Source organism: Cydia splendana, chromosome 17, assembly GCF_910591565.1.
Source record: "Cydia splendana chromosome 17, ilCydSple1.2, whole genome shotgun sequence".
Lineage (NCBI taxonomy): Eukaryota > Metazoa > Arthropoda > Insecta > Lepidoptera > Tortricidae > Cydia > Cydia splendana.
In genome coordinates this window covers 516,345-538,077 of record NC_085976.1, presented here as the reverse complement: position 1 = coordinate 538,077, position 21,733 = coordinate 516,345, and the positions used below count along the sequence as shown (strand labels likewise).

General features: G+C 38.7%; 1 protein-coding gene across 1 annotated transcript in view; it reads left to right on the top strand.

Annotated features, from left to right (window-relative positions):
* Positions 1-5,581: 5,581 nt before the first annotated feature.
* LOC134798605 (transmembrane protease serine 9-like) overlaps positions 5,582-21,733 on the top strand; it is a 72,991-nt gene continuing 56,839 nt past the window's right edge. Inside the window, exons 1-8 of the mRNA XM_063770968.1 lie at positions 5,582-5,625; positions 5,727-5,774; positions 6,132-6,249; positions 7,655-7,717; positions 7,856-7,950; positions 8,458-8,634; positions 8,977-9,181; positions 9,696-9,859. Of these exons, the coding sequence (XP_063627038.1) occupies positions 6,144-6,249; positions 7,655-7,717; positions 7,856-7,950; positions 8,458-8,634; positions 8,977-9,181; positions 9,696-9,859 (810 nt within the window). The 5' untranslated portion in view covers positions 5,582-5,625; positions 5,727-5,774; positions 6,132-6,143. The remainder of the gene's footprint in view (positions 5,626-5,726; positions 5,775-6,131; positions 6,250-7,654; positions 7,718-7,855; positions 7,951-8,457; positions 8,635-8,976; positions 9,182-9,695; positions 9,860-21,733) is intronic.

Below are 21,733 nucleotides of genomic sequence, written 5' to 3'. Positions count from 1 at the left end.
TTGATGGGCTCTTAAAATAAATTCACAGTCATGAATAAGTATTTCGAAAAAGTTCATTTCTAGACCTCTACTTACTTGTAATTAATAGTTTATAGAAGCTAAATAAGTTCCATCTCTTACCTTTTATTAACAAAACTTGGTACTTGCAATGTTATTCCTAATGGATGGTAACAGTGAGCTAGCTAATGCAAGCATTAGGAAGTCCTCACTCTGCGGGTACAGTCAGCTGTTAATTAATGAGCGCGCTAATGACGGAGTGTTAGGCGCAAACTAAATACGTTAGTTCTAGAACCCTCTCAAACTTTTAAGATCTTAGTTTGATTTGATATTACTCGCAGCTCGCAGTGCATCTACAACCTTATATGTATTATAATTAAATATTATTAAATAGCCATTTCAATTTAAAATAAATCGTGTAACTATTAGTCAAAAATGGGTGCATTACATTTGTTATAATTACTTTTTATATATTATAGTTGGATATATCGTTATTTTGAATAACGTAATAAATAGCATACTACCGTAATACCATATTAACGGAATGCATAATGTTATTATTGGTATAATGGTCATAAGGTATATTTACACTTCGTCTAATATACATTGTCATAATTATTACATACTCTAAAGCATATTATTTGTTATAACAAGTGACATTACATAATTATTTGTGTGGCATAATAGTTGCATGACATAAATGGGTTAGGTTAGGTTGGAACTGCGACTCCGCATAAACGAATAACTACCTAACAAAAGGAGGGTTAGGTAAGGTTAGAACTTGGACCCTCCGTAGAATAAAACACTCTAGCAAAAAGTGGTTTAGGTTAGGTTTGAACTGCGGCCCCCGCAGAACGAAAACCGTGAAAAAATTGGTTAGGTTAGGTTAGAACTGCGACCTCCCTAGAATAAAATAGCTAGCAAAAGCAGTAGGCTTGCGTACTAGACGTACTAGTTATAATAAGTATGTCTTTACGTTATCAGTAAATGAAATAGGACAAAAAATGTTATACAATATATGTATTTATACTTGATAAAATTGTATGAAGTATTACGTTATACAAAAATATAATATAACAAATGTCATTATAAAACATGTTTATATACTATTTGAACATTATATTACATTAGGTATTATATTATTGACAGTTTAGATGAAATCACAATATAATAAAGGAAACGTATAATAAAAATTACATTATAATTAACATACAATAATCTATCAAATGGCGTTATAACAAATGTATGATAGTTTTTTTATAATTATATTAAGCATTACACACCCGTCAAAAATCAGCCTGATATACGAGTACGTATATATTTTTAACAAATTGTAGCAGGTATAAAATACAGCAGTTGTGTAAACATTTGTATAAAATTTGCCATAAGAAATTCAAACCAATCATCATCACAAATGTACACAAATGAGTTATGAGATACCGTCTTAATTTTAACAAAATGAATTCGCCTCAGCGTAATGAAAAGAAAACATTACAGATAAGTAGATATATGCCCATCAAGCTTGCATTCTGCGAAATACCATATTGATATTACATCTTACCGTTCTTTTACATTTGCGTATTCTACCTGTGGGTCGCGACCCCTGGGGGCCTTTAAATAGGGGTTGCGCACGGGAACTCGCAAAGCCTTAGTAAAAATAAAAAAGCAACATGTACATGTTACAAGCAGCAGATGGTCGAGAGTTACTTTGAACAGCATATACCCATCATCAACATACTCAATTACTTATCCTCTAGCCGCCATATTCTGTTAAAATATATTTATATCCAGAAAGGAAAATGGGGGCAACGTTTGTACAGGGCGATTTCGAGCGATCGTCCACTTTCGTCTTAAGATTTTAAGATATCCGGTTTATTGAAACAGCTAATTTCCAAACCATCTTATAATTAACTAGGCACTATAACTTTTAGCTCAACGCCGTGCTCGAACTTAAATTCCCCAGCTTCAAGCTCCAATAGTTAGCGAGTTGAAGAAAGGCTCTCATTTAATCTTTCAGGTACCTGAACATCGATTCTGTATTAACAAATTGATATAGTTATCACCTTATTTTGATACGACCTTGACCGTGAGCACCAATGGGCGTTAGCGGCTCACGCTGACGAAATGTAATTAGGGGGCCTAGCCGAGAAGACAATCGTTGATAGGAAACGCCTATCGAAACTTAAATAATGTATGGCAATAGTCATCACGGACTTTTCGTAGCGACTGTGTCATCCCGATACATTTTTTTTCGTTTGGCATTGTCATCTTGGCCAGGCCCTCAAGAGTCGTCTCATAAGACATTTCCCTCCCACTTATTGATGCGCGTGAGATTGACCACTCGAATCCAGGCCGTATCAAAATGAGATAAGAATCATATCATATTATTGTTAATACAGGATCAGTCTCCAGGACGTTGATTCTAATTTAACAATTTGTTATCGTTTTGAACTGATTTTGATACGACCTGGTCGATGTCTTGGTAATTGGCGCGGGAATCCTCTAGACGGAGTTTAGAGCAATTATTTCATGAAACCGATGCTGCCAAAAATACGGGGGTGCGGGGGATGAGGTGAGCGAGGTCCCATGCCGTGATTGGTCCATTCAAAGACACGGAGACGTCACACAAAGCCACATTCGTCTCGAAAATGGAGTAGAACTACCGTATTTGTGGCAGAGGGGGTAGAGCTACTATGCTCAGTCTGGAGGATGTCTTGTCTGTGCACGCGACTCGCGCACGACGTTCACTTCATTTAGTATGCACCAATCACAGTGAACGATCTTCAACGTCGTATCATAACCATAATAATTTGTTAATACAGAATCAGGCTCGGCATATTCTCAAGGAGCTAACTCGTATATTGCCTGCATTATGGAGCCTTTACAAGCCAAGTTCCACACTTAACCGGGTCCACTCCCTTATTCATGGCGCGCAACAAGTGCTTTTCATAATTGAACACCTGCCGGTGTCTCTGCCGTTGTATGCTGTCCTGGTTATTTTATTGTTTTCATGAGTTCGGTTTTCCTTTCTTTAGGATTTATGGCCAATAAATAAATAATAATACAAACTTAGATACATAGATAACCTCTATAACTCAGGAAGATATAAACACACAAATAAACCGGGATTCGAACACAAGACCTCCTAGTTCGCAGGCAAGGTCACTACCGACTAGGTTGGGAGGCCGTCAATATAAAATACTTACATGAAAAGGCAATTCATAAAGAAATACCTAGTATACCTACTCGTTGTCGTCTAGCTGATAATATCTGGGAGACCGAGCTCTGCTCGGAAAACATATAGACTCAAAAAAGCGCGTTTTTCCAGATATAAGACCTAGCTAGATCGATTTATCGCCCTTAAAACTCCCAAATAGCAAATTTCATCGAAATCGTTACAGCCGTTTCCGAGATCCCCGAAATATATAAATAAATATACAAGAATTTTTCGTTTAAAGGTATTAGATTATTAAGTTTTCTAAGATATGGTATGGAAGGTTACCTTCACTAATTGATAGGTAAACTTTAAAGCGATATATTGTACGATCAACAAACTATAGTTACAATAATGTACCTACGTCACAGTATGAAGCCATTTAGTAAAAGATCCACTCTGGCTTTGATTCTCATTTCTGATCATTTTAACTTTTGATTCTATAATAAATATTTGATTCTCACAAGAAATAGCATCGAAAGAGACAAAAAAACATAAGCCGAATATTTATGACAATATTAAATGAATCTTTTCCCTATAAGTTTAGCGTTAACATGACTTCATACAGCTAAAATATTAGCAAGAAATAAACAACAAACTATGACAGTATTCAGTTATCGACCTTAAATGGACAGATTAAATAAGTAACTAAACCTATAACAGACACACCACTCTAAATAATTAAACTTCTAAATTATTCCTTCAAATCTCAATGCAACTTTTCTATTACCTCTTCCAATGCTCTTCATGGTTTTAGTCCTTTCTAAGATTTTGAAAAAACTTAAATAAGACCAACAATTAATAAACAAGATAATTAACGAATAAAAACACATAATACATAAACATAAACATGGGCAGTAAATAATTGTGTAGGTATATTCATACTAACATTAGCCTTAAGATAAAAACTGTCACTAATACTAACACTATTGATCCAAGTTGGTCGCAAGTAAATGAATTTATTATTATTATTTATTTATAAAGCCAGAGCTAAACAACAGGCGGCTTTATAGCTGAAGAGCGATCTCTTCTGATCGACAACCTTTAGTTAGCGATGAAATGGTTTCTCTAAGGTTTGACGTTTTATTTTTAAAAGGCACTGTATAAACAAAAAATATTTTTCGAATCAAATCAAGCTTATCGAAAGTTCTATATTCAAGAGTGGCGTGTCTATTATAAAAAAAATAATCTGTGCCGCAAGTCCTTTATCAGTTCCCAGTATATAACAATAGGTAGGTATTCCGAGTAAGCGAAGAATAACAACATTAAAGTCCAATCAACATCATTAACTATTTCGCATTCAAACCAGTTCAACGTGTTGTTTTATTAAAAAGCAGTTACTAGTTCCATTTTTAAATAATTAACTTCAAATGTGGAACGTTTGCGTTTTGTTTATGCTTCCTGGCCCCAATTTCACCACGGTGACAGGTGCGACAATTGTAAAACATCACTGATGCTGACGTCACAGGCATCCATGGGCTACAGTTACCGCTTACCATCGGGCGGGCCGTATTCCGGTTTGCCACCATCATTGTATTATTTAAAAAAAAGTTTATTATATCGGAAAAAAACAGATATTTCTCTTGCTATGTTTATGACAATTGTCACAAGAAACACGACAATTGTCACGAAATTCCGACATATAACTCATTTCCTGTCAAGATTCACCGACAATTCTACAAATATGTCGACTAGAAAAAATAATTCTTGATTCACAACATAATTGTAATACATACAATTGTAGCAAAATGCCTGTCATGTTTGTAAGTATTTCTATAGAAAATATTTTATAAAATTGTAATATGTCATCTGTCGCTTGACAATTGTCGCTCGACATATGTCACTGACAATTGTAGCCGTGGTGAAATTAGGGCCAGGTATGTACATTCGAGTTTAAAATTGCTGGATAGTTTAAGATAATTATATTATTGTACGTGCCCAGACATTTAATATTGATTGGATTCCGACTAGACCGCATTACTGCAGCCGTATTGCGGCGCGAAATTACTGCCGACTGCATTGCAGCCGCAAATGTCAAACACCCGGGCAGTAACATCGATTTTGACATGCGCTACTAATGCCTTGCTGCAGTCAAGTAATGCTTCCCAGATTTTTTTAACATTTACGGCAGCAATGCAGTTGGCAGCAAAGTTGCGCCATATAACTAAATAGCAGCAATGCTGGTCTATTAGTCTTAATCCGAACGGTATCTTAAACGTTGCAACAGCAATCTCCACTCAATAATGTCACCTTTATTTCACTCGTTAGGACAATAAGGTACTTTCGACACCGACTGTACCTACTGTTTACAATCGCAATGCATTTGTTTCTATCGGAACGTATAATTAATGGAAATAATTATTGCAGCGATATCGAATGCGGCGAATATATCATTTGGAAACAGGAATAAACGGGTAAATTATGATTTAATTATATTTAAATCGTTTTATTAATGTTTGGAATTTGTATTAATTTGTATAAACGGTATAATTTTGTGTGTTTGTGTGTGTTGCAGCAAGATTACTGGAGTTGGGGACTGGTCGAGGATAATGAGCCAAAAAATGTAAGTTTTTGATAATATTTTAAGTACCGCAAAACTACCCAACTACTTAACTTGAATATCGTCAAATAAATATCTACTATTTGAATGACACAGTTCTAAGGCAATTTTCGTAAATGGACGAAAAAACTCAGACTTAATGCTGTTCTTCATTTCCAATCTCGTATATTCTTCGCAAAATAATTTTGCGAAAAATAGTAGGTGTGAGCAATTATTGAATGAACTTGGCTTGAGCGTGTCTAGATTTTTTAATTCAGTCTTTAGCGCCCGTTAGCGTTAGCGTTGCTCACACCTACTATTTTTCGTTAACCCGCTCACCCGCACCATCTAGCGGACGCCCTAAGTCTAGGTATATTTTAGAGCCAGGTGCTAATGCTGTCCACCACGCCAGCAGCCGACGATGAAGCGGCTGCGTGTCTACCGTACACCTCGGCTATGCCTGATTTCTACCAGCCAGGTCGGCGGATCAGCGAAACTAGTGAGTACATAATTATATAAGTCGTTCCTAGAGCAAATTATTTTCTATATTTTCAAATATCTTAAAATATAAAATTTAAAAAAATAAGTTTCTACAAAAATGTAGTTTATAGAAGCATGTTTTAACTGTAGTAGGTCATTTAATTTAACTACGTCCCCAAAGTATTTATCTCATCAAAATCAGTCTAGTTATTGACCTCGAACTTATTAAGACGTTCACTAAAAGCCGAAGAAGAATTTCACTATCCACCTTCTGGCTCTTATCGTATCAACTCGATCGGTACTAAATTATTGTATTGTAATTAGATTATTAACTTACTATACAGTTAGCATCAAAAGGAGCGAATCAGACTGCGCTTCAAAAGTAGGTATATACCATTCACAAACAGCTTATCAAAGAGAGATATATCTCTCTCTATGTAGAACAATTTTTAGACTGAAACAGATACTTTTGAACGCGTACTACCGCAGAGATTTATGTAGGTATATTTATAAAATTTATCCAGAGTGCCAGATACTTAAGGCGCGTTGTTTCAGCTAGCAATGTGCCAAATAGAATTTTCGAAAATTCCCATGAAATGTTGACGGTATCTTTTTCTGCACGTTTATTTCCAAACATTCTTACAGTTAGTTTCGGTTTCTATGACACTAAATAGATGCCAATGAGTGACATAAATGTTAAATGAAACAGTCGTCAACAGTTACTTTAAGAACATTGAGTAATAATCCCTAATCAGTGAGTGGAAACTTGCATAAGAATTTCCTCATGAAATTTTCCAAAATTTTTGAGAATGTTTTGCTTCTAATAGCCTTCTACTATTGATTCTGATTGTACGTAACATACTTGCAAAGTTTCAAATTTCAATATAAGGAGTAGGTTACTTATAATCAATTTGAATGATTTTATTAGATTCATTGTTTGTTAATTTCTTATGAATAAAGGATGACTCACGTTAGACCGGGCCGTGTCCGAGCCGAAGCTTCCGGCGCATCGTTTTCTATGGAAAGCATCACGTGATCACCTGTCATGTCATAGAAAAGTACGCCCCGAGCTCCGGCCCGGACACGGCCCGGTCTAGCGTGAGTCATCCTTAAGTATTTAGTTACTAGGAAAGTGTTAAGACGTGTTAAATAGTAGATTTCACTAGAAAAACAACAGTTTCAATAGGTATCGTCTTCGAAGCGTTGTCAATTTAAAAAGGTGCAAAGACGGAATGGACAGCTCTAACTGAATACCGTCTTAGTAGCTATTTATGTAGCACTGAGATTTTCCAAGAGTCTTTGACGACAATTTCTTCACGATTTGCTTTATCCATAAGACACTTCTACAGCTAATATTAGACTGTGAAAAAAACTCTATTCCGGCACTATTTAATGGGTATTTAGTTTATCTACTATACTTTCAGAATGCTACGAATATGTTTGGCAAATGCAAGACCAAGATGAGAGAGATCAAAGGGAAAAGGCATGTAAGTTCTTTTGCTTGTCACTCGGCTCTGTGGCAAATCCAAGGTTTGTTACGTTCAGCAACTTTAATATACTTCCATAACTCAAATAAATCTTTCATTAAATAGGTTTTTTTATAAAAAGGGGTTTAATGTTTTCAGGTTTGGCCTACAGGAGAAGAAAGGCCGGTTTACACTCGTTCCGGAACCTCGTCGTCGGTGGCCGACGAGCTCTTCAAGGCGAATACCCTCACATGGTCCGTTCTAATCTTCTTTCTGTATTGGGGGCCTAGCCAAGATAACAATCGTTCATCGACAAACGCCATACGAATAGAAAAAATGTACCGGGGCGCCAGATGGCTACGAAAAGTCACGTGACAATTTCTATACATTATTCAAGTTTCGATTGAACTTTTCTATCAACGATTGTCATCTCGGTTGTTTCCCTGACCGTATATCTTCTTATAGTCTGTAAACGTCATAACAGCTCCTTAAAAGTTGCTTGTATGAAAAGTATGACAGTTCTCTACAGCATACCTAACATATTTAAAGTTTATTAGTTCGTTAATTTAATTATGCATGTAGCGTACCCTTACTCTCATTTTGAGAAGAATATGTTTGTCATATTTCCAATAGAGACCAATGGAAAAATTAATGCTATTATTTACATCGATCGCAGTTTTATTATTTATTCGGAGAACCAACAGCTGCTCTATCAACGATATTTAATATAGGACTTGAAATTTGGATCACCTATTTTTCAGGGAGCGCTAGGCTGGAGAGCCGTCGAGGGTACTTGGATCTTCAAATGCGGAGGGGCTCTAATCAGCCCGCGATTTGTGCTGACGGCTGCTCACTGCACCAAGTCATCGCGCGATCCTACTGTGGCTGAGGCTGCTCCGAAGATCGTGAGGCTGGGAGCCAGGAATATTCTCGATGTCGTGAGTAAGTTGGCTACACGGTTAGCCAAGTTTTCATGCTCTATCACTGTGGCAGACTCTGTTTGACGTGGGACTGAGAGGGAGCAAGGTCTAGGCATCCGCCGCAAATGCCCTCTGCATTTGGGTCGATTCCAGCCTTGGTCAATTTTTCTTTCTAATTCAGTTTATAAGTAGAAAATGTAGGAACTGCCACTAAACACTAATCAATGTGTTCGAGTAAACAGATCTTTACTCAATAAAAAATCCTTTAAAAGTAGTATACCCAATGTTGAACATAGAACTCTCTTTATTTATGTCCTTCTAGATGCATATAAACCGGGTATAAACAAATTTTGCTTTCAGCCTGAACCCCACGACGCGCTAATCACTAGAATCATCGTCCACCCCTCCTACACTCCGCCTCGCAAGTACAACGACATAGCTCTCCTGCAGTTGTCCAGAGACGTCGAATTCTCAAGATATATCCAGCCAGCTTGCTTGTGGACCTCGGTCAATACAAGCGCCATTTTAAGTGCAACTGTTACCGGCTGGGGAGTTGTAGTGTCAGGTATTTTATGAGTCCTTAAGTATGTATCGCCTAATCCTTGCAAGTACACGACATAGCTCTCCTGCAATTGTCCAGAGATGTCCAGTTCTCCAGACATATACAGCCAGTTTGCTTGTGGACCTCGTTAAATGCAAGCGCCATTGTCGGTGTAATTGTTACCGGCTGGGGAGTTGTTCTGTCAGGTAGGTATTTTAATAGTCATTGTACCACCGTCTCATCCTTGCAAGTATAAATAATTTAATGACATAGTCCTACTGCAATTGTCCAGAGATGTCGAGTTCTCAAGACACGCAGCCAGCTTGAATGTGGACCTCATTCAATACAATTATCCGGCATTTTTTTTTATTATGTTTTAATGTAAGAGACTGCTAATATCTGACAGTTCAATCTAGAGAAAAAGTTAGACTTAGCCCAGTGTTGTTTGTCAATATGTTATCCGTCACTGAAATATGACTGGTAAACATCAAATACATCCCTAGAATTGAGATTACTCTGTTCAGCTTTTTACGTTTAGGTAGTCGCGATTCGTCCCCGAATCTACAAACGGCTGACGTGGACATCATAGAGTCCACCACCTGCAGCGGGCTGCTCCGCCGCTACTGCAACCGAAATTGGTGCGACTTAGACCAGACCCAGGTCTGCGCTGGGAAACTCGCGGGAGGAGTCGACACTTGCCAGGTATCGGACGCAAATTTGTTTTTATGAGATTTTTTATGGAACGACGTAACAGCTTAAAGTGACATTTCGATGAGCATAACTTTGCAGTATTGCCGTAACCCGTATAGTTCGTCAATGCAGTCGGCAGCAATGTCGCACCACATTGCTGCAGCATAATGCTTATGTAGTCTGAATTCGAACAGTACCTTTAGCGTAGACATTGACGTACTTACGTAATAGTTACTTAACTTGAACTTACTGTATGTTATAAAAAAAATATTACATGTTCCACATCGCACTCTATAAAAACCAATGCTGGCTTACACAAACCCCAAACTTTGGAGTATGTTTAAATGAGGATACGAATGGAAACCATTTAATTAGGTTAAACGTTTCAACAGGGCTGAAAACCGATTAAAAAGCATTGAAAGTCTCGCCATTTCGGAGCATGTGAGCGATTTAACGTACTAAAAGGTATTTAAAGCTTGTAAAATATATTGCTCTTACGTCGTTTTTTAAGAACAGTATTAAACGTTTATCTCTCCACCTGGATTTCATTTTATTTAATGCCGTCCGTTTGTTTTTGATGTAAATTTTTGCAATAAAAATATAACGTTAAATCCTGGCGATCATGCAAAGCGTAGATTGTGGAGTTTATTATTTCATCCAATAAAATTGATCGCCAAATACGGTCCGTATGCATTCGAGGTTAGGTTTTATGTGAAAAATTGCATCTGTGCGTGTGTAATTTATAATTGGCTGCTATTTAACTGATCACCAGATTTAGTAAAATTTAATACCAAAAAAATCTATTTTACCACCCTAAAATCATGAATGATCACCAAAATTATAACACCATTTTAATGTGAAATGATTACCAATTTTATTACATTTTACTATCCTTTTAAAGGAAATGACACCAAACTAATCATTATTAACCCAAAAATAGTCAATGATTACCAAATTTCAAACCCCATTTTAATGTGAAATGATAACCAAATTTTTACATCTTGCTATCCTATTAAAGAAAATGACACCAAAATAATCATTGTAAACCCAAAAATAGTAAATGACCACCAAAATTAGAACTCCATTTTAATGTAAAATGATAACCAAATTTTTAAATCTTGCTATCCTATTAAAGCAAATGGCTCCAAAATAATCATTGTAAACGCAAAAATAGTAAATGATCACAAAAATTGTAACCACATTTTAATTAAAAATGTGCAAACATTTAATATATCGTTATCCTATTAAATTAATTAATCCACTTCGTCATCTTTTTCTAGTAGCATTTTATTTCTGTAACAGTCGCAGTTCAAACCTAACCTAACCCACTTTTCTAGTAGCAGTTCTTTTCTGCAAGGGTCGCAGTTCAAACCTAACCTAACCCACTTTTCTAGTAGCATTTCGTTTCTGTATGGGTCGCAGTTCAAACCTAACCTAACCCACTTTTCTAGTAGTATTTCTTTTCTGTAAGGGTCGCAGTTCAAACCTAACCTAACCCACTTTTCTAGTAGCGTTTCGTATCTGTATGGGTAGCAGTTGAAACTTAACCTAACCTACTTTTCTAGTACCATTTCGTTTCTGTAAGGGTCGCAGTGCTAACCTAAGCTAACCCACTTAACTGATAGCAGTTTAACTTACTTTTCTAGTAGCATAACGAAATGCTACTAGAAAAGTAGATTAGGTTAGGTAGGTATGCGGTGCGGGCTACGGGGGGTTGAGCGGGAGGGGCTAGTAATTTTGGCATCAGTTTACTTTATTTGGTAATATGTATACATTTTTTGGTAATCATAGTGGTTTATTTAGGTGAAAATATCGCATTAATTTGGTCTTCAAGATTTGGTGATCATTAATGATTTTTGGTGATCATTCAATATATTTGGTATTTGAATACAATTTGAAGTGCAGTCGAAATTAAAGTGGTGGTACTTTTGTATTTTTAGGCCTTATTTTTTTGGTGTTCAGGAATTTTTTTTGGTAAGCATGATTTTTTTATTTAGGGTACCAAAGTATTTTTTGGTGGTCATTATATTTGTAGCCTTTATAATTTAAGTGAGACACTAAAGTGGAAAATATAATAAAATATGGAACACAGTAGTAGTGTACCTACAGGGAAACTATTTCGAAACATTTATCCAATTTTTTATAACAGTAATGTTGGCCAAATGTGATTTGTTCTTGAAATTATTTTTAATGGGAATCAACTCAGTTCTATACAAAGATCTTTTCATTGTAATGAAGAAAAATTCGTAATAACAAAAATTTGTCAGTGATCAAAATATTATTTCATACACCGGAAAAAAAACATAATTTTGTAATAAGAATGTCTCAACTGATATTTATTTTGTCGAGATGGTTCAAGGATGTTAAATTCTCAAAATTCAAAATAAAGTCCAGTGACAAGAATTTTATTACTGTGTTGTATCACAGTGTTGTCACGGAAAGTTCTTACCCCAAGATCTATACTTAATATAAGATTCTTTGTTTCTTAGACAAAGACATTTTCGAGTTTCCTTATAATATTTCAAGACCGTGTTTTTATCTGTGTACTAGGTACAGAGTAGTAGGTACAAAATTTAACTAGACTGACGTTCTACTGATTGGATCCTTTTTCCATAAGTACAATGAAAATAATTATAATGTAATCCATCAAAAAACCGTCGGAACGACCATAATGTAGTTTGAATAATTTAGGTCTCAAATTCACTGCGATTAGCAAAATTTGATAGGTAGATACCTAGCCGCCATCAAACCACATCGAGAATTAATTATCAATTATTGATAGGTACAATTATCTAAGGTACCTATAATTAATTATGTATATAGGTACCTTATTCCTTTGCAATAAGGTTTAGGTTAGATTGGTCAGCTAATCATGTCCTTAATGGTTAGCAAGTACATACATTATTATTACGCACGATAATTCCCACATACGTTGACCTTTAATACACGGTGTAACATGAGGAAACCGAATAATTTTAACAGCGTATTCCTGATCATATTTAGAGACAAAAATGTCCTATAAACTTTTTTTGAAATTCGCCTAGTATCTTATGCTATCTAATTTATGTCAAACGACCATATGATAAAGAAAATATAACAGAATAAGTAGTATAATATTGAAAACTTTCGCGTTTTGAACACATATATAGAATAAGTAGTACCTATATACAGATAGCAGAAGTAATCAAGTGGGCGAAGTGTTCAGAATGTTCTGCGCATGTTTTTCGCGAGACAGCAACAACCGGTTCAGGGGGCCTACCTAAGCTAACAATGAGCCCGACTCGAACTTAAAGATACGTCAAATATTACGTCTAGATACGATCTGGATTAGATATATCAGTGTCAAATATGACGTTTTTGTTTCAACAAACGTCACTTTTGACACTGACATATCTATCACTCACACTGACACTGTTATAGGTATTTGACTTATCTTAAAATTCGAATGGGGCCGAATGATGACAAACGCCAAACGACAAGAAAAAAATTTGGTATCGGGATTACAAATAGACATGGATGGCTGGATATTAAAATAACACAAAATATTTTTGAGCAATTTGATGTACCTACTTATATTAACTACAGCTCCTATGGCCTTTTTTTCGCTTTTTCAATTATCATAAGTAGCGTTAACCTATATAGCGTTTAAATATTTATATGGAATTTGTTTTTCGCTCCTAACGCTGCGTCTTATGGCTCCTCTTCACGTTGGGCCAACGCCAACGAGGGACGCATTTATGCTTTAGAGGGAGCAAGTGATATTGCTATCTCATTCTACCGCATGGCTGCGTCCCTCGTTGGCGTTGGCGTTGGCCCAACGTGAAGAGGAGCCACGTCTTACGTAAGCAAACAACTCGCAGACGCGATACGGCGCGGCAGGCCCAAGGCGTTCGCGTTCTTTATATTAACATTTATAAACTATTCTGTAAAAATATTTTTTCATAATGTCAATATCCAAGGAGGAAAATGGGGACAATGTTCGTATGGAGAAGAAGAGCGTCCACTCTCCTCATCTAACGTTTATTTCCATTTCCAGGGGGATTCCGGCGGTCCGCTGCAAGTGCGGGCCGGGTCATTGACCTCGGTGATCGGTGTGACGTCATTCGGCTTCGGTTGCGCGCGCGCCGGCGCCCCCGGCGTTTATACTAGGATTGCCGCGTATAGCGATTGGATCGAACGCCACGTATGGGGATAGGGTTTGCCAACCCTAGCGGTAGGGTTAGGCAGTGCTGCATAAAAGAAAATCTGGGGACCCCAGCAGTGTCAATGGAGTTGAAAGTTGACCGTAGTTATGCAGAAAACGACCAACTCAATTTTTTTATCAATGCAGAAAGCGACCAAAGCTACTGAGTTAGGGTGTAAGTCACTTTGACAAAAATAAAAAGTTGGTCGCTTTCTACAGAACTACGGTCAGTTAATCTCCAGTTAGGACAAGACGGGTAGTCTATGGCGGTTATCATACTAGATGCGATCGCACGTCGCTCCGATGTGCGAGCGGGATGTCGCTATAATACGCGCGCAGTATTGTCTCGCTCAAACATCGGGCCGACAAGCGAATCGCATCCAGTGTGCCGTCTAACTCATCTGCCGGCATGTCCATATTCATATATCTGTGGTTAAATGTTATAAAAAATCATTCGAAAAATATGCGTTTTATTTCAAGTCAACCGTTTAATCGTCCTTTCAGACATTACGATTATTATTGAGTACCCAAACCCATAACTTTAGGGAACAGACGAGATACTTATAACCCTGTCTCATATAGGGTTACCAGATGACAGGAATTTTCCTGACATGTCAGGAATTTTGGCCTTTTGTCAGGAATGGAGACGGAACACAAATATGTCAGGATTTTTTTGAATTGGTAGACTTTTTTATAAAGTACCTTTTTATTTACTTAAATTAATACAAAATTAAATGTAACTTAAATTCGGCTCAATGTCGTCAAAATATGAATGTCAGGAAAAATATTCGGAAATCAGGAATTTTGTCGGAAGATTCTAAATCTGTATCTGGTAACCCTAGTCTCATAGGGAAGTGCAACCATCCTATCACATCCGTTATGGTACGGTCTCTCAAGTACTGTGCCAACGTACAAATGTTCACATTACGATGAAAATCATGACCTTTAGGACCTACTAGTTTTTGTACTTGGCCGGTAAAATACTCTCAAGACGTGTTTTAACGTCATCGTCGTAAAAACACAACCAACTATACTTAACTAGTTGCCGCTTGACAGACTGCCTCCAACAGACAACGCATCATGAAGCGTCAAGTTTCTAGATGGCAGATGCTTATGGCGTGTTGTTTTATTCGCTGCAATTGATGCTGATTTTACGGAGCGACCAAGGTGGTCATAAATATCTGAACTATTTTCAAGGCGTTACAGATTGTGTTCAGATATTTTTGAGCACGTCGGCCGCTCCGATATATCTGATGGCAACGGTACCGATTACGCAGCAAGCCGCTCTACTCAGTTATGTCCTTTACAATTTTATACTAGATTACTTAATTCGACATCATTAAACATAGTGATCGAAATGTATTTAAAAGTACCACCTGTAATACGAGTATTACCTATGTTAAACAAATAAATTCTGATTCTGATTCATGTTTTATCCCTAAAACTCAATTTATGCTGGTATTTATTATTTAGATTGGCACATTTGTGTAAAATAACGTTACCGTTTACCGCTTTTCGGTGAAGTAATTCGAATAAAGCTTAGTTCGTTCCGGATTGACAGGCTAGGTAAATAAATGGCAGATGTACCTATTTTTAAATCCTACTGGGCGCCTTTTCTTGTGACGCAACTGAAATAAGCAGTCGTGCATGCTCATGGTATGCGCCATCTAGTCGGCACGCGATCAGTTCTAGGGGCATTACCTTACCATTCATTAAAAACAAGACTGATCGTTCATGGACCATATATATCTCTTTACAATAAGACCTATAATTAGTCAGCAAATCGTATCCAAGCCAGAAAGCCTCGTACTAATAGTAACTGATCATTGATGTACCTTAATGCTAATCAAATAAGGTTGATAATAAATCAGTTAAATGTGCCAATATCTAGATTTGTACGCGTCTTTGACCAGATGACCGCGAAAACAAACCGAGGGAAGACGTCTTACATCTACATAAACAAAGTCATTATCTTGTATTATATTGCCTTTAATTTATTATCATGAGGAAAATGCTCAAGTTTATTTTAATTAGCTCAGGTAATAAGATGCTCAGAGTTTAGTGTTAATTTGTGTTTACTTATTTGTAATGATTTTGTGTTTCGGCAGTGTTGTGTTACGTGCAAGCGGTGAGATCGAATAAGGATTTTGACAGAACAATTAGAAATAAAAGGGTAAGTTAAGTATAATAAGTATATCTCTACTTAACTAAGCCTTAGGTGGTTTATTGCGATTTTCGGTTGCAGCCACAGTGTCATAACCACGCAAATTATTTCTTAGAAGTACGTAGGTTGGAACTCATTGATCTCCGCATGACCTTGACACTTGTATTATAAAACTTGATGTAAATAAATGATTAACTTTTTGATTTCATTTAAGGTCAATATTAAAATTATGGTTCGTTATTACAAAAGGACATAAAACAAAAAATACCTACCTACACAACATAAAATTAAAATTGCATGCCTAACTGGATAACTGGATATTCTAACATGGAGCCCATATCCATATAATAAAAGCCAGTAAAAACATATTTGATCGCATATAAAAGGAAAATTTAGTAAAAAACGCGTCTGACGTTGACGGCGTCAAGTTTTATGGGGTTTTATTATTACTTGTCTGTCTTTCCATATCTCGGGACCATGGGGTCCCGGACCTTTGGGAGACGTGCGTGGGGCCGAAGCCAACAGCGCAGAGGCCCTTTAAGACAAATTAATCTAAAGGCAAGGGATACACGTGGCGGATACCATCCCCGAACGCACAATATGATACATCCGGAGATGGTCCCCGCCAGGTGCAAAGACTTTTGCAGTGCAGCACTTTTGTGCTGCGATGGGAATTAAGGTTAAGGTTAGCTATAGATTTGAATGTTGGATGGACTGGATATCGGGCTATGGGAGGAGACTAGCGGACACCTGCCGTGACAATCAGTCTCAAAATTGTATGAGACAGGTGGTGACTTGCCAACTCATAGAGTGGGCCCCGCAATGGCCGCACGCACAGTGCGACAACAGGGCAACACGCCACTCCGGCTGTAAGGTTGTCGAGAGGTGAGTCTGCGGTAGCCAGATCCCGGTAATCCGTTCAGCAGGCCGCCGGCGTTATGACATTTTACACTTCCAACCTGGAGCATAGGTCCCGCTCTTGCGACTCCACTCTGGCCGGCCAGTCAAGGCAAGCACAGAGGCGAGGGCCAGATGAAAGTGCCCTCAGATGAAAGTGATCCTATAAGGGTTCCGTTTTTTCCTTTTGAGGTACGGAACCCTAAAAAAAGAAAATATTATTGTTTAAACTATAATTATTTTAATGTGAATTTAAAAATGAAAAATAATCCTTTTCAGCATGATGTCGACTACAGATGGTCGTGGGGATTCGTTGACGATTACGAAACGACAACAAAAGCAGTAAGTATATTTCTAGTAAAGAAATGTGTAGTGAGTGTTGTTTAATGCGAGGTGTCCTAGACCCACTTGCGATTTTTGCGATTCGTTTCTTTAATATAATTCAGCAAGTAGGTAGGTACTACCTACTTTACTTAGGTAAGTACGTAAATTATAAGAGAAGTTATTTCCACAGCGTTAAAAAAAATAGACATAACCTTAAGTACACTTTTTGTTTCGAATTAAGGACTCAAAACAACCCATGACGTATGTTTTGGTTTTTACTATTTTTTGATTAATTTGCAATAGATATATATTTGTATCTTGCAAGCTAAATTAGACCCATTACTCTACTGAGCTGAAACTTTCACAATACATTCTACATAGGTACATAATGTAAAATGGTTGACAATGCAATATGCTAGTACCATCGAGCTGATTTGATGATAGACACCAGGGATGTAACGGATGTGGTTTTATCGGAACCGAAAACGGAAACAGATGTTTTCAATTTAGTTTAACGGAACCGAAAACGGAAACGGAACCGAAAACGGAAACGGAACTGAAAACGGAACCAGAACCAGAATCGGAGCCTGACTTTTTAACGATGTAGTCGTTTTCCCCTTTCTAGAATAAACCTTCAGACAAAGTTTACACTTAGCCGTGTCCCCACTAACTTCATCAAAATAGTTCCAAATCGAACTTGATTTCGGCTTCATTGTGCGTTTTTTTACACACTAACATTCACCACACACACTACACACAAGTCAGTAGTCAGTGCACAACAGAACACATACGATTTTAATTTTAATAACACGAATAAAACAAAGTATACAAACAAACAACAAATTAGCGTAGCACGTGGCAAGCGGGGCGATGAGCGAATGACTGGTATGATGCTTGTATTTGATGTACGCCGCCGCCGCGCGAAGCATTGACATCCGTTATAACTTCCGTTTCAAACATAACGGAACCGAAACAGAAACGGATGTGTAATACCAAACGGAAGTTCCGCCTTAACGGAAACGGAACCGGAGCTCCGTAACATCCCTGATAGACACAGGAGGTGGCCATATGAACTCTGTTATCAAGCAACTCAACATACCTAATTGTGTTTGGATTTGTTTTTTTACAGAGAAACCACGAGCCATTCGTAAGCCCCAGTCCAAAACCAGACCCCGAACCCATAGACCCAGAACCCACAAACCCAGAACCCACAGACCCAGAAGTGTGTCAACCATACAATCCACCCACCCCAGACTTCAGTGCGCCTGGAAAAAGGATCAGCCAAGCGAGTAAGTGTGACGAATAAAATTATTCATTAAGAACACGTCAAATCAAGCATAAAAAACAGAAGCGTAGAAAATTACTAACTGAATTTTAATAGCCAATTAGGTATAATATTTAACTGCCGCTTTGCCTAAAATCACACGATGATGATGATATAATTTGTATCTACCGTCTAACTAACCACACAGATAAAACTAGGTATAGTTCGCTCGCGTTAAGAATGCAGTAAAGTCATCATTGTCCGCCGGCCTAGCCACGGCCGTAACCAATCAAATCATTCTTAATTATTGATGATGATATCCTGTTATCCCTCATCAGGGACATAGGGCTCTCAGAAGGGATTTCCATTCTTCGCGGTCCAGCGCGGCCTCTTCCAGCTCCGCCCAGCCGAGGCCAACTGATGCCGCCTCTTTTTCCACTGTGCGCCTCCAGGTGGTACGTGGGCGACCTTGTCCTCTTTTTCCGGGAATTTTCCAGGTCAGCCCTTGCTTGGATAGGTGATTGTTTGGCCTTCGTAAAACATGTCCTATCCAGCGCCATTTCCGCAGAAGTATCTCCTTAGCTAAAGGGTTTTGGCCAGTCAGTTCCCATAGTTTAACATTGGAGATGGTCCGTGGCCAGTAGACTCCTACGATTCGCCGCAAACACTTGTTTACAAACACCTGGAGTCTACTGGTTATGTCTTGCTTGACGGGCCATGTCTCGCATCCATATAGGAGGACCGACTTTACGTTCGAGTTGAAAACCCTTAGCTTGGTGCGGCGAGTGATGACTGTGGAAGTCCATACGGGTTTCAACTGCGCATAAGCGGCGCGGGCTTTATTGATGCGAGCTTCAACATCCGCTTCTGCACCTCCCAGGGGGTTCATAACACTTCCCAGATATGTAAATTTTGTTACTTCTTCAACTGGCTCCCCGTTTACTAGAATAGGCGTTGCATTCTGGGCGTGCAGGCGCATAGCTTTCGTTTTAGCACAGTTGATACGCAATCCCTCTCTTCCTGCGGCATCGGCCAGGTCATCGGTCTTCGACTGCAGATAGTCTTGTGTCGTAGCGAGTAAGCACAGGTCATCAGCGAAGTCAATATCTTCAAGGGTTTTGCCATTGACCCAGGGCAGCCCCCTTTCCCCTTGACTGGTAACTCTGCGCATCACATCGTCCAAGACAATCAGGAACAGCAATGGTGACAGCAAACAGCCCTGTTTAACTCCAGCAGTGACGGGTATCGGATCTGACAATTGGCCCCTGTGCATTATTCGACAAGTGGATCCCTCATAAAGGCACTTGATTATTTCTATGACCTTGACTGGTATTCCCCTTTGCTTCAGTATTCGCCATATGCTTCTCCACTTTACCCTATCAAAAGCCTTTTCGAAGTCTACGAACAGGACATGGAGCTCGCTTTTCATCTCATGACACTGCTCTAGGATCATGCGCAGGACGTTAATCTGATCCGTACACGATCGTCCCGTTCTGAATCCACTCTGTTCATCCCTGAGTCTGCAATCGACAGCGGCCGACATTCTGTTCAGCAGAACCTTACACAGCACCTTGGAGCAGACAGGCAGCAAGTTTATTCCGCGCCAGTTGGAGCACTGGGACAGGTCTCCCTTCTTGGGTAGCTTGATGATTATCCCCTCCTTCCAACTTTCAGGTACTCGTCCCGTTTCCCAGATGTCTACGAACAGGGGATGCAACACACTAGCCATTGCCCTCGGGTTGCTCTTCAGTGCTTCCACCGGGATGCAGTCATTTCCGGGAGCCTTTCCACTCTTCAAACTTTTTATAGCACAGGAGATTTCATCGACATCTGGAGGGTCAACTTTTATGTCCAGGACCTCCGCTGTCTCAACTGGTTCTCCCTCGTCAAGCTCGTCATCCAGAGTACGGAAGACTTCCGTAAAATGCTCGTGCCACCTACACATTTGTTCTTCAAGCGTTACGAGTATCTTTCCAGCTTTGTCTACTATGGGTCGTGCCGCAGCTTTTCTATTGCAAAGCTCTCTACCGGCCCGGTAAAGTTCTTTAGTGTTCCCATTATGTGCTGCCGATTCCGCTTTTCTGGCAATAGATGCTGCTCTCCTACGCTTGTCCCTTTTAGCACTGCGTTTTATGTCGCTTTCACAAAGGAAGTACTCATAGGCTAAAGTTTCTTTCGTGCCTAGATCGCTTGCAACGTTAAGCCTGTCTTTGATGGATTTACGATGCGTTATTTTATCCCAGGTCTCTTTAGATATCCATTCCTTTTTTTCGAGGCTTTGGTGCCCTAGAAACGTATTACAACATTTGCGAAAGGTATTTTTTAGCAGTTGCCAATGATCTTCGACTGACATTCCTTCATCTTTCTGGGAGTTGTAGTGGTTGTGAACTTCCGTGCTAAAATTCTGTCTAGTGACCGCATCTTGCAGCTTTGAGACATCGAACCGCCGAGATGATGTGGTTGCTGTGTTTCGCACCTTTGCTATCTTCAAGCGTATTTTGGCTACAATAAGATGGTGGTCACTGTTTACATCTGCTCCTCTTCTGTTGCTCACATCCAATAGTGAGTGTCTCCATTTTCTACTAATCATCACGTGATCTATTTGGTTCTCCGTTCTTCTGTCTGGGGAGATCCAAGACACCTTGTGACAGTTTTTATGCGGGAAAATTGAACCTCCAAGCACCAGATCATGTTCACAGCAGAAGTCCACTAGCATGTTACCGTTTTCGGTTCTCGTCCCCAGTGCATGTTTCCCTATCCATGGTTCTATGCCTCGGTTGCTATTTCCTATCTGAGCGTTATAGTCGCCCAGACAGATCACAATGTCGCCCTTTGGAATGCTTTGCATTGCTGTACCGAGCTGGCTATAGAATGCCTCTTTCTGAATCGAGCTCGCCGAGTTGGTCGGAGCGTAGCACTGTACTAAGGTGATATTCCTCACTTTAGACTTGAAGCGAGCTGTAATTATTCTGTCTGATACAGGTTTCCAGTCAAGCAGACTAGAACGGGCCTTTTTGGTAAGGAGGATTCCCACACCATACTCATGCTTCTTTT